Source organism: Camelus bactrianus, chromosome 14 (assembly GCF_048773025.1).
Source record: "Camelus bactrianus isolate YW-2024 breed Bactrian camel chromosome 14, ASM4877302v1, whole genome shotgun sequence".
Taxonomy (NCBI): domain Eukaryota; kingdom Metazoa; phylum Chordata; class Mammalia; order Artiodactyla; family Camelidae; genus Camelus; species Camelus bactrianus.
Genome location: NC_133552.1, coordinates 70,693,861 through 70,706,199, shown reverse-complemented (window position 1 = coordinate 70,706,199; position 12,339 = coordinate 70,693,861). Strand labels below are relative to the sequence as shown.

Sequence of the window (12,339 nt, the reverse complement as noted above, 5' to 3'; positions counted from 1 at the left end):
GCCCCGGCACATGTCCCCCACTGGGTCTCCCTGGCCCCTCCGAGCCCCTTCTTCCCAAGACGGGATCAGGAAAGCAGACCCGTTGCTTCATCTCTCATTCCTGGCCCTGGGCTGCTTCTGTCCCCAGACTGGGGTCCTGGTCACAGCGAGCAGTGACATGGGGGCCGCAGGGCTGACCTGCCATCCCCAAACCCCGTTTCCTCAGATTGCTGGACCCAATTCCTACTCACTTCGGAGTAAAAGGGGGTCTCAGAGATGAGCCCGACAAACAGCTGTGCAAGTGTCTCAGAAACACTCGGAGGTGCTGTGTTTGGTCTACACCCGCAGGTGTTTTGCTGGCCATAATTGTGCAAAACAAGCAAACTTTGAGGTGCCCTGTGGGAAGGTCTCAAGAAGAACCAATGAGAGACTTGGGTTCCAGTTTGCAGACACAGGCAATTATGAGGGTTCCCCGAGCAGCTGGGCCTTCTGTGAGGGGGTCCCCAGGTGACCGGGTGCCCAGGCCCGTGTGGAATGCAGAGGACAAAGCAGTGTCTGGCCTGTGCCCAGGACTGACACAGGCCTGAGTGGGCTGCAGGAACACAGGACCCGCTGGCCTCCTGGACCAGGAGCGAGCCCCACAGGGCAAAGTCTTGGCTTGGCCCCAGACTTGGCGTCAGGCTGGAAATGTCAGCCCTTCTAAGAAAGAAGTGATAAGTCAGCGGTGAGTGCCCGCCTAGCCGGCCTCCACCAGGACAGACACTGGCCTGGTGCTCTCAGTGGTCAGGGGCCCTGTTGGCTTGGCTTGGCCTGTAACTAGTAGCCAGGCCGTGGAGTGAACAGGGACCTCAGAGCTGTACAGGGCGGGGACAGGAAAAGCTAGAGAACCGTGGTGTCTTGGTTGCCTGGCTCAGACCTGCCTCTCCAGGTCTGTTCTCCAGCTTCCTGTGTTTGCAGAACAGCCCAGCCTCTCAGGTGTCCCCTCCCCATGTTCCTTCCCCCATGTCGCCTCCCTGTGTCCCCCCGTGTCCCCTCCCTGCCAGCCCCACCTGCACTCGGCCTCCCCAGGCACAGCGAAAGCCCTTCTCTCAAGATCTCTCTCAACGCTGAGTCCTGGGAGGGCGGGATCTCCACTGGGGGGCCTCCCCACCCCGGGGGTGAGTCAGGGGCTCCGCATGGAAACTCCAGCTGTTTGTGACAAGCTCCTCCTTGCCACCAGGGCCCTGAAACTGCAGGAACCACACAGCGGTGGAGCCTTGCTGAGGTGCTGTGGGGGGCAGGCAGCCTCCTGCGGGACCCCTGCCAGTGCAGCCTGGGCTGGGCAGTGGCCCTCTGGGATGGGAGGGGCGGCCACACCCGTGGAGAGAATGTTGGTGACGGTCCGGGACCAGGGGTCAGCCGGGGGTTGGTGACCTGCTCCCTGGGAGGTCCGAGCCCCAGCCAGCAAGGCTTGTTCCTCGCCTCTGCTGCCGCTGGGGCCAGCCCCCACCTCTCTGGCCTGATGGGTGGGTGGCTACACCCTCTGAGCTGACCTGGGTTTCCTGGAATCTGCCTGCGCCTGGCCAGCCTGTTCTGTGACCCCACTTCTGCCTGGGGTCAGGGGGATCTGTGCAGTCGGCCGGGGCCAGTGGAGGGGACACTGGTGCCCCATGACCGCTCCCTCCCTGCCGACCAGGAGCAGTTCAGAGTGATTTTCTCTTTCTTTTCAATGCAGACCTGCCTGACCAATGCTCTCCGGACCCCTGCAATAAGGAGGGGACCCAAGTCTGCCAAGACCTCATGGGCAACTTCTACTGCCAGTGCAGAGCCGGCTGGAGGGGGCGGCTCTGCGACACAGGTGAGGCCATGCAGCTGGCAGGGGAGGGCGGGAGGGCGAGGGCCAGGCGTCAGCGAGGGCCAGGCGTCAGGTCCTCCCTCAGGCCGGCTGCAGGGCCCCGGGCTGGAGGGGCTGCCAACTCCCTCTCTTCTTCCTCTCCTTACCCTCACTGCCCTCCCGGGACATGGCCTCGCTGGCCTATCTGGCTGAGGCTGTCAGGGACCCAGGCCTCTCAATGGTCAGCCTCCGCTCAGCTCGCAGAGGAGGGAGAAGTTGGGCGGGCAGGGTGCCTCAGCCCCTGAAGTCCTCCCAGAGCATGAATGTTTGGACAGCGCACGGAGGGCTTGTTTGTGTCCCGGGCAGGGCACCATCAGGTTGTAAAGCCGCCGAGCTGAGCCCTGAGCTCAGGCCAGCTCCTTGCGAGCTGGGATGGGTAGGCAGCTCCTCTCTGAGGGCAGGACCAGGCCGCGGGGGTTGAGGGGGGCTGGTAGGAATGCCCTGCCCCCATTGATTGACAAGGAGTCCAGAATGAGTTCACCTCCGACCTCCCGGAGTCTGCAGTTATGCAGTGTTGGCAAAGAAGCTGCGGAAAACCCCCCAGACCTGGTTAGAACCCTGGGCAGCCCCCTCACGGCATGGAGAGCCCCGTCTCCCACGAAGCTGGCGCGGTGAACCATTACTGCCCCGGGTACAGCGGGGGCCTCCCACCCACAATTGGAGGGTGGAGTCAATGGGGTCAGGTGTGCAGACACTGCCACTTGCTCCGGGCGGGAGGTGGGTCACCTCTGACGGCCCTAATCCCTCTGTGTCTTGTTCCCAGATGTGGATGAATGTGGCCAGCAGAACGGGGGCTGCAGCCAGATCTGCTCCAACAAGCCAGGCAGCTTCCACTGCGCCTGCTACGGCGGCTACACGCTCTCCCAGGACCGCAGGACTTGCCACGGTAGGGCCTGGATCCAGGACCCTCGGGCTCACCCCGCCTCTCCGCTCCTCCCCCTTTTAACTCTGCAGTTGCCGAACGGCCAGACTGCTGAAGCCGGCTGTCCGCAGGAGACTGCGGGCAGTGGCTGGTTCCTCTGGCTCTGGCGGGGAGCGGGGTGCGTCCTGCAGAGACAGCACATGCCCGGGCATGTTGGCGGCCGCAGGAGCTGCCCCAGCACCGTGACATGGGATGACTCACTGAGATCCATGCAGGGCCGGCCCAGCTGGGGAGGCCAAGCTTACAGCCCCAGAGGGGAGGCAGCTGCTCGGCCTCCTTCCAGGCCACGGGGCGGCAGACGTGTTTGTGCCAGTCGGGGGCCAGGACATTCCACATCTACCAGGCTGGCTGCCCCACGGCCCTGGGCCATGGCCTCCCTCGGAGAAAGGCCAGCATCCCTCTCACTTCCTCTCAGCCCAAGCTGGGGCTCCCTCGGCCCAGCAGCCTGAGCACACCCGAGGCCACTGCAGACTGTGGCCCATCCTCTGTCCACCCTGGCTGCTGCCCAGTGGAAGACTCTGAGGCTGTAAAGGAGCCTCCCGTGCCCCACTTTGCAGGGACACCTTTCCTCCTGCCCCCCCCCCCCCACCGCCCCACACTCACTGCAGCCGTCTCTCAGTGCTGTGGGCTGGCTCACCCAGGAAACAGGAGCTGGAACTGCTGGGGAGAGGCAGCGTCAGGGTCGGGGCCCAGGCAGGCCGGGCGCCACAGGGCCTCCGAGTTGTGCTCGAGGTGACTCCTCCTCTGGAAAACAGCTTCCGTTCCGTCGGTGGCTCCCAGCCCTGACGAGACCCAGGAGGCTTCTCTGCATCCACAGGGTGGTTCCCCGAGTGCACAGGGAACCCCCGCCCCTCCCACCGAGAACAGCCACCTCCATGTTCCTGGCTCGGTCTGGCCCCAGGAAGGGACTTCAGCCTGCAGGTGGCGTTTCTCAAGCAGCCTCAGACACCCCATGTTGGGTGTCTCACTGTGACCCAAGGGTCCATCCCCCCACTGCTCCTAGGGGATCGGCAGCCTTTCTACTCGGGGTTCATTTCTTGTGCACCTGCTGCCACCAGGGAGTCCTGAGGGCCCACCCCGACTGACTGTGAGGTTAAGGTTCTGGGGAGCCCTGCACTGTCTGTCTGGACACCCCCAGGCACCACTGCTGTCCTGCCAAAGGGCCCTGCTTTAACCTCTTTGGAAGACCCCCTAGGGACCCAATCACTAGTCTCCTGTCACCCCTCCCACCAAGTCTGTGAATGGTGAGGAAGACTCTGGTGGTCTGAGTGAACCCCTGCATCCTGTTGCCTTTTCCCCCCAGAACAGTGTGCAGAACAGGGGGGTGTTCTGTGCTTGCCTGGGGTTAGCGTGATTGATTAATAATCAATGTGATGGCAGGACCCCACCCTCACTGCCCGGTTTCAGGGTGTGCCTGTTGATGCTGCCCACACGCCTCCCTTTCTCTTGACTGCCACTGTCTCCTCTGGGACCTTGAGACCCACGGACCCAGGCCGAGGAGGCTGTGGGCGTGCGGTGCCATCTTGCCGTAGCCTCTGCCCGCCGTGAACAGCGGGACTGGGCCTGGGCTTTTGGCGCCAGGGGCCAGCACCACCCACCTGCCCGCCCGTGCCCAGCTCTCCCGCTGCCATGCTCTGGGTGGCGGCATCTTCACGGGGAGGAGTGTTGGGAGGGTTGAGGATTGAGGGGGCGGAGCAAGAGGCCCCGAGGGGGGAGGTCAGGGCACCATCTGGGCCCCAGCTCCAGCCCCATGTTGCTGGAGACTCTGGGAGGAGAAAGGTGATGGCTTAGGCTGGGAGCACAGTGGTCTCAGGGTTCTGTTCACTGTTTCTTGTGAGGAGGGGATGCCCAGCGCTGGGTCTGCTGGGGACACAGTCAGGACAGGTTCCCATCTGGAGAGGGCATCCCCACACCACGCCTTCCCTGGTGCTGGTGAGGCCCAGACCCCAGCTCTGCCTCCTGCACTTGTGAGGTGCAGCCTCTTGGGCCCCAGACGATCAAGTCAGAGTTTGTGGTGGGCCCGGCCCTCCAGTCACACCAGCCCAGGGGGGCTCTGTGCCACTCAGGCCTGCGGACCCCATCTAGGGCATCACAGAGCGGCCAGTGGGGGCCCTGCACCTGCCCAGCCTGCAGGGACGGGCCACTGGGCCACCCAGGGCTGGGCATCCCTCAGACAGCGAGCTTTCGTGGAGCCAGTGAGGTCAGCAGAGACTGCAGGGTAGGTGCGAGCTCCCCCACAACTGAGGCAGGACCTCGCCAGCCAAGGGCAGGAGCCAGCGCTCCAAGGCTGCCTTGTGCGGGGCAGCTTCCTGCTCCCCGGTCCCCAGTGCGAGCCTGGTTCCTCCCCGCGCTGTGTCTGGCACCTTCACCCCCGTGCGACTGGGGCTGTTCTGGATCCACGGCTGTGCCTGCGCACAGGGAGCAAGGACTGGTGGGGGGGTCGGCCCAGACTGGCTCCCAAAGGGACCGTGGGCTCTGAAGTGTCCACACGATCAGTCCTGCCTGTGGGGTCATCGCAGCTCACACACTCCTCTCAGGGAGCACGTGCCCTTTGTGCTGGCTCATGCCTGCAGCCTGGGAGAAATCCGGCTTTCTCATCCGAAAGCCTGCTTGCTGGTGAGCTGCCCTGTGGCCAAGTCATGAGCAGCTATGTCTTGGCCGCACACACTTCTGCATTGCCATCTGCGGAATCGGTGTTACCTGAAGCACTGCCGCACCTTCTCGATGTTCCTTGTCTCTGTAGGAACTAGTTCTTCAAGGCAGGCTTTGTCTACTTTTTTGCCAGAGTGGCAGAGTGGACGAGACCTCAGGGGAGACCCTTGATGGTCATTTACGTGACTGGAGTCGATTTCCGACGGGCAGACCCTGGTGTGAGTCAGGGAGAGGCGGCGCCCAGGGCTGTGGCTGCAGGGTCAGGAGCCAGCTCGGGGCTCCAGGGCACAGGGCGGACTTCAGGTCAAACTCCCTGGGGTGACATTTGACTTCCTGGACTGCGGTCATTTGAATTAAGCAGCTATCCTGTGCACCCCAGCCGATGGGTGCCCTTTGCCGTATCTGAAATCAACCTTCTTCACCAGGCCCCTGGTGAGAAATGCCCCCATCCCCACCCTGCTCCTGGGCCTGGAGCTGCAGAGCCCAGTGGATTAGAAGGAAGGGAGGAGGCAGGAGAGGAGGAGGGAGGAGGGGAGGAGAGGGTGGGAGTGGGGTTAGAGGAGGAGGGGGACTGGAGGGGACGCCTCGTTGCGCAGAGCTGGTCCGACACCGCCAGGCATCGCTCACCCAGCAGAGCTGGACGCCTCAGCCGGGCAGGCGGCAGCGCGGGTCCGGCCAGCTGCCAGCGGGCCTGGCCGACCTGAAGCGCAGCTCGCTTTTCTTGCAGACGTGGATGAGTGTGCGGACGCGGGCACCTGCGGAGAGGCTCGCTGCCGGAACCTGCCCGGCTCCTACTCCTGCCTCTGCGACGAGGGCTTCGCGTTCAGCTCCCAGGAGAAGGCCTGCCAGGGTACCTTCACGTGCGCACACACGGGCACGGGCGTGCACACACAGACAAGCCTGTGCCTCTTGATGTAGCCAGGCACCTTGCCACCTGCCACAGACACGGGAGGGGCGGGCAAGGCAGGGCCCCCGTGCCCCCGAGCCCCCGAGCCCACCAGCTTCTCTCCACCCGGTTCCACCTGCTGTGCTGGGGCCGTCCTGGCCCCAGTAGCTTCCTGGGGGCACAGAGAGGATGTCCCCTCCCGCTGTCTTCCTGAGAAAGGGGATGGGGTGGTCCACGCCCTGCCTCCAACGCCTCCCCTCCAGGCCATCCCTGGGCCCCATGCTCACCTGCAAGCAATGCTGTCCTTGGCACGGACCTGCTCCGGAACCTTGAGTCTGGGTGTCCCAGGGAACAGGCTCAGCTTGTGCTGACCTCCCCTGTCTCCAAGCACAGTGGCCACTTCCCCAGCAGAGAGCCGCGGAATCAGTGTGTGCGGCTGGCTGGGTGGGAGCCATGGGAGTGGGTTCTCTGGGGTCACGTGCTTGGGGGCGTGTCCACGGCGGTGTGATCCGAGAACGAGGTGTGCACTGGCAGCAGCGGGGCTCAGGTGTACCTTGTGGCCTGCAGATGTGGACGAGTGTGTGGAGGGACGCTGTGAGCAGGCCTGCATCAACTCCCCGGGGAGCTACACCTGCCACTGCGATGGCCGTGGGGGCCTCAAGCTGTCCCTGGACATGAGCACCTGCGAGGTAGCGCCCGGCCACAGCCTCGTGGGAGGCTTCCTGGGAGCGGTGCTTTTGCCCGGAGGCCCGTGTCCTCGGGCCGCTTGGGGAGACGTGGCCCTTCCGCTGGGTGTTCTGTTGTGTTTGTGAAGTCGTGGTAACTCCTGCCCCGAGACTGGCTGGGTGGTGCCTGCCCCGAGTGCGACTGGTTCACATGCCGCGGATATGGCCTGTGCTCGGGTCCCGGGGGGGGGGGTGGGCTGTGCAGTCAGCACCCCCTGACTGTGGGGCGCAGACCTGCTCTGGCTGCTTCCAGCTGTGCTGTAGAGCAGGGAACCTTCTAGAAAAGACGGTCTTCAAGGCTTCTATGTCTTACTTACTTTACAACATTCTATAGTTGTTTTTTGTTCTCCATGCTTTTCTGTCCTTTCGAACTATTCCGTAATTTAAAAAATAAAAGCAAAAGGGAAATTAGCAGGGAGGGAGGGCACTGAAGAGACTGGGAGAGGCGGCTGTGAGCAAGGAGCCCAAGGCTTCTGGAAATGTCTGAGAGCAGCCCCTCCTGGAAGCCCCCACGGCGGGCCAGGGAGCAGGCCTAGGGTCCACGCTGGGCCGGGGCGTGCCCGGCAGGCCCCAGGTGCCCGTGACCAGGGCTGGGCTGGGCCGCCTCCCCTGACGCTCCCCCCGCCCCATTCGACAGGACATCCTGCCCTGCGTGCCGTTCAACGTGGCCAAGAGCGTGAAGTCCCTGTACCTCGGCCGCATGTTCAGCGGGACGCCCGTGATCAGACTGCGCTTCAAACGGCTGCAGCCGACGAGGTGAGCGCAGAGCGGGCAGGGAGCCTTGGCGAGCTCTGCAGGGAGGGGCCGCATGCCCCAAACCTGTGTGTAACCTGCTCGTCCCCTGGTGCCGGTGCTCAGGCTGGTGGCTGAGTTCGACTTCAGGACCTTTGACCCCGAGGGCGTCCTGTTCTTCGCCGGAGGCCATCAGGACAGCACCTGGATCGTCCTGGGCCTGCGGGCCGGCCGGCTGGAACTGCAGCTCCGCTACCAGGGTGTTGGCCGCGTCACCAGCAGCGGGCCGGTCATCAACCACGGCATGTGGCAGACGGTGAGTGTGCCACCGCTGCGCCTCTGGGCAGGGCCGAGGTGCCGGCCAAGGGCCAGCATTCACTGTGCTCACTCATGCACTCAGCAGTGAGCAGGCCCTGCGACGGCAGGACAGGTGACATCTCATCATGTAATCGGAGCCTGGTTTCCACCGCAGGAGCCGTGGTCCTCAGGGGGCAACTGCCCCAGGGACACCGGCTGTGTCTGAAGACGGTGCTGTCTGTCACGGGGGTGTGGCTCCTGGCAGCTGGGCTGAAGCCCGGGGGCTGCTGGGCACCTGCAGCACACAGGACACCTGCCCTGAGAACCCACTGCTCTGTCCTGCGTCACGGTGCCCAGGGCTGAGTGGCCTGTGACACACAGGGTCCCTCCCAGACCTCAGAGTCCCCTGGGTCAGAATTGGGCATTTAGGGGGAAACACTTGAGGAAGAAATGGGGAAAGCATTCTTTTTTCCTCTAAAAGAGAAGATAAAGTGGAAAAATTTGCCCTGGCCTCCGTGAATAAAAACACTGTAGACGTTTGCTAACATTTCCACCCCGTCAGCGACGCCCAGCTCCTTCTTTCCTGAACTCTCAAAGCCCAAGCAACTCCAGAGCAGCCAGAGAGGCACCTTCAGCAAAGTTACAGGGAAGAGTGAATCCAAGGGGCGCGTCTCAGGGGCTGAGCTCTGCACGTGGGAACCAGGCCCCGGGCTGAGGGGCACGCGGTGTCCCAAGTGGGTTGGACGCTGCCCCAGGGGCAGGCGCTGGAGGAGCACGGCCAGGTGGCGGGTGCAGCTGCCAGCCCACCCGAGACGCGAGCTGGTCCTGGAGGAGCAGGGCGGGCTCGACGACCATCATCTCTTGTGCGACCTGCCCCCCGGCCCCCAGTGCAGACACCAAATCCAGACCTGAATGTCTAAATGTGTCTCCCCTCGAGCCAAAAAGGAAATGAGTAGGCTCCTGGGGCATTGGAAGGGCGCGTAGTGTACAGAGTGATAGGTTTTTACATTTTCCTACGAGGAACGCAGGAAAGAGTGGAAAGTTTTAGGATGAATTTGTATGTTTGCTCAGCATTCAGTCTGCCAGACATGGAGCAGCTGCTGGAGATTCTGAAATAGAGCGTCTTCTCCTCCCTCCAGCTGTACAGAGCATGAGTCCCTCCCCCTGAAGGCAGCTCCCTGGCTGAGGCTTAATTTAGGGCCCAGGGACAGGGGAGTGGCTCCGGTGGACTCCTTTGCAGGGGGGAGGGGGGAGGGGAGGAGCCATGCTGGGAGGGAAACTGGCAGAGCCAGAGCCACACCGTAGACGGCAGGGGGCCCACGCAGTGATGGGCACGGTCCCCTCGGGGTTGGGAGTCTCTTGGCCCCAGGCCGTGACGGGAATTGGTGCCCAAGGCTGGGTGCCCCTTCAGAAGGGGCACCCGCCCCCTCACAGCGCCTGTGTCCTTCAGATCTCTGTTGAGGAGCTGGAGCGGAACCTGGTGATCAAGGTGAACAAGGATGCTGTTATGAAGATCGCAGTGGCTGGGGATCTGTTTCAGCTGGACAGAGGACTGTACCACCTGAATCTTACTGTAGGAGGCATTCCCTTCAAGGAGAAAGACCTTGTCCAGCCTGTAAGTGCAGCTGTCAGTTCCTGGGGTCAGAGCCCAGGATGGGTGAGGATGGGGTTTGACCCTGAGGGCCGTGGGCAGCACTGACCAGGTTTGTCAGAGGACCTGGAGGAAGACACACGTTTTCCAGCAGGTGCAGCTTTGTCGTAAACTCACCCTTTCTTTCTATGAGACTCATTTGAGTTTTCATCTGAATTGATAATAAAAATGTCTATCTTGCAGTAGAGATAAATCACATTGAAATTATTCTTTAACAAACAGAACAGTCAACTTTTTTGGACAATTGTCAAGGACATTTGGGCTGTTAAACCTCCAGGACTTCCATAGGGGAGAAAAAAACTGATGGGAGGTCAGTGTTGGTCATTTCTCAAAGTCCTGCCCCTTCCTACCACCTGCCCCACACGCTGACATCCATGGCCAGAGTCACTGGCGTTCTGACTCCGATTTCCATGCCACACACCAGAAGTCAGTCCAACATGCCGAGGTTCCGAATGAAGGATCGTGGCAGCACTGTCTCCCCTCCAGACGGGGTGAGGGGTGCCCTGCACCCCAAAGTTCCTGCCTCGTTTTACAGATGAGGGCTGAGGGGACATCAGGATTTGCTCAGAACAATAGGGCGGGTGTGTGGCTGAGCCAGACTTAGCGTTCCCAGCCCCTGACCTTCCTGTCCTCATGTGCGCTGGCGCCAGGTCAGAGTGCGGGCACAGCGTGAGTGTCACCGCGCCCCACCCCCTTTGTCTGCTGGGTGAGTGGGGAGACGTGGTGCAGACAGGGAAGCCCACCCGTCATGCTCCTGCGTGGGGAGCGGACCCACTGCGTGCACTGCACTCCTGATCGCGGGCTTTGTCGAGCGCAGAGCCCTGCAGCAGATTAACCTCCACATCTGCAGTGGTGTCCACAGCCTGAGCCGAGAGGGCGCGAGTGTCACGACACCTGGGAGCACGTGTGGTGCCCAGGGAGCCACTGGGCGTCTCTGTCTCCAGATGAACCCCCGTCTGGACGGCTGCATGAGGAGCTGGAACTGGCTGAACGGTGAGGACACCACCATCCAGGAGACGGTCAAAGTGAATGTGAAAATGCAGTGCTTCTCGGTGACGGAGAAGGGGGCCTTCTTCCCCGGGAGCGGGTTTGCCTTCTACAGCCTGGATTACGGTGAGTCCTGGCTCCTGCCTGAGGACAGCCGTGGTCGTCCTGCCGCCGAAACACACAGGGACACAGACAAACCAGCAGACAGTCCCCACTAGGACCACAGTGTGGGGTTCATACCTGGGCTGGGGGCCGGGGCGCAGGCCCACCTGGCAGGGCGGCCGCTCCTGGCCCCGGCTGTGAGGGGCAGGGGTGGAGGGAAGAGCTGGCCAGGCAGATGCAGGGGTCCCAGGGGGTGCTTTCTAGATGGTCTGAGACAAGACAGTCTTGGGCTCTTGCGCTTGGACATGGACGGCTGTGGGCCGGGGAGCGGCGGCCCCTCAGGCACTGCAGGGAGCTCAGCTTCCAGGAGGGGGAGGGGCCGGCCCCGCAGCTCTGCCTCCAGGCACTGAGGTGCGGAGAGCACCGCAGGCGCTTTCCCTGTACATCTGGGGAAAGGAAATGGGAATAGGCCTTGACAGCGGCTGGGACCTGGTGGACTGGGGAGGCGGCTGCAGGAGACCAGGAGTGGGCGGGCCGGCCCCGAGTGCCTCCAGCTTCTCTGCAGCCCGGCCCTTAACTCTTAGAACAAAACACGGTTATCTTTTTCCCTTTATTATTAATTAGGGACAATTTGCAGTAAAGACATAGAATTCTCATGTGCTGATAAATGAGCAATCACTTAGACATCAGCTTTACGTGGACTGAGTGACTGTCCCAAATCAGTGACACTGGTCGCTTGGTCTGTCCCAAAGATGTCGGCCTGGCCATTTCAGGCTGCAGGGTGGCTGACGGTTCTGTCCGACTCTTCCCTAGATGGGGCTTGGCTGGAGCCCAGAACAGTCACCATGCCTGGTTCATGGGCCCTAGAGGCTTTTGAGTTGAGGGTGTTGGGAGAGCCGTGCAGCCCAGCCCAGGGGCCACCATGCACAGCCTAAGCTCCGCTTTCAGTGGGTTGGCTGGGTGGCTGGAGTATGGTCTGTCTGCAGCTCCGACAGGTGCCTGCTTTCCTGGGCCTCCTGGGCCTCCGGCCGACACCTGTTCCAGGGAGGCTCTGGGTGACTCCTCATGTCCCCTTCTCTAGAGCCCACTCCTGCCCAGGCTCCCGGGGCCCTTCTGGCTCTGCCCTCTCTGTCTCCACGTTCTCACCTGTGGGGGGTCCATGTGTCAGTCAGGTGCATTAGATGCCCAATCTACACGTGCCATTCATGATCCGTCCAGTGCACCTGCTGCAGCCTGTGTAGCACACCTGAACAAAGGACCACCCACTGAGGTGCTAATTGTAACAGGAAAGCGAGCGCGGCTCAGAACACCACACTGTATGTGCGGTCGGAATGACCAGCTTCCGTTTTCATTGCTTTTTTAACTCTTCCAAGTACTTCAACTTATAGAGCTGCCTGAACACCACAGGTGAGGTGCGGGGGCCGGAGGGCCAGGAAGCCCCCAACCTCCCCTCCACTCTGTGGGAAGAGCTGTCCAGAGGCGAGGATGTTGGACGCAGCTGGGGGTGGACGCCGCGGCCCGCAGTGCACCTGC

At 62.3% G+C, this 12,339-nt stretch overlaps 2 protein-coding genes across 8 annotated transcripts in view; one reads left to right on the top strand and one right to left on the bottom strand.

Moving 5' to 3' along the window:
• Positions 1-12,339, top strand: part of GAS6 (growth arrest specific 6) — a 33,155-nt gene that overhangs the window by 17,349 nt on the left and 3,467 nt on the right. For 2 of the 3 annotated variants that reach the window (XM_074378608.1, XM_074378609.1), the window contains exons 5-12: positions 1,694-1,816; positions 2,616-2,738; positions 6,154-6,276; positions 6,880-7,001; positions 7,675-7,793; positions 7,896-8,085; positions 9,517-9,681; positions 10,662-10,830. In XM_074378608.1, the coding sequence (XP_074234709.1) occupies positions 1,694-1,816; positions 2,616-2,738; positions 6,154-6,276; positions 6,880-7,001; positions 7,675-7,793; positions 7,896-8,085; positions 9,517-9,681; positions 10,662-10,830 (1,134 nt within the window). Of the gene's footprint in view, positions 1-1,224; positions 1,244-1,693; positions 1,817-2,615; positions 2,739-6,153; positions 6,277-6,879; positions 7,002-7,674; positions 7,794-7,895; positions 8,086-9,516; positions 9,682-10,661; positions 10,831-12,339 lie in introns of those variants that run through there. The other variant, XM_074378610.1, reaches the window with a different exon arrangement.
• The window catches only part of TMEM255B (transmembrane protein 255B), a 38,052-nt gene continuing 37,073 nt past the window's right edge, over positions 11,361-12,339 (bottom strand). For 3 of the 5 annotated variants that reach the window (XM_074378613.1, XM_074378611.1, XM_074378614.1), the window contains one exon: positions 11,361-11,841. In XM_074378613.1, coding sequence (XP_074234714.1) covers positions 11,647-11,841 — 195 coding nt within the window. In that variant the 3' untranslated portion in view covers positions 11,361-11,646. Of the gene's footprint in view, positions 12,053-12,339 lie in introns of all 5 variants that reach the window. The other 2 variants (XM_074378616.1, XM_074378615.1) reach the window with 2 other exon arrangements.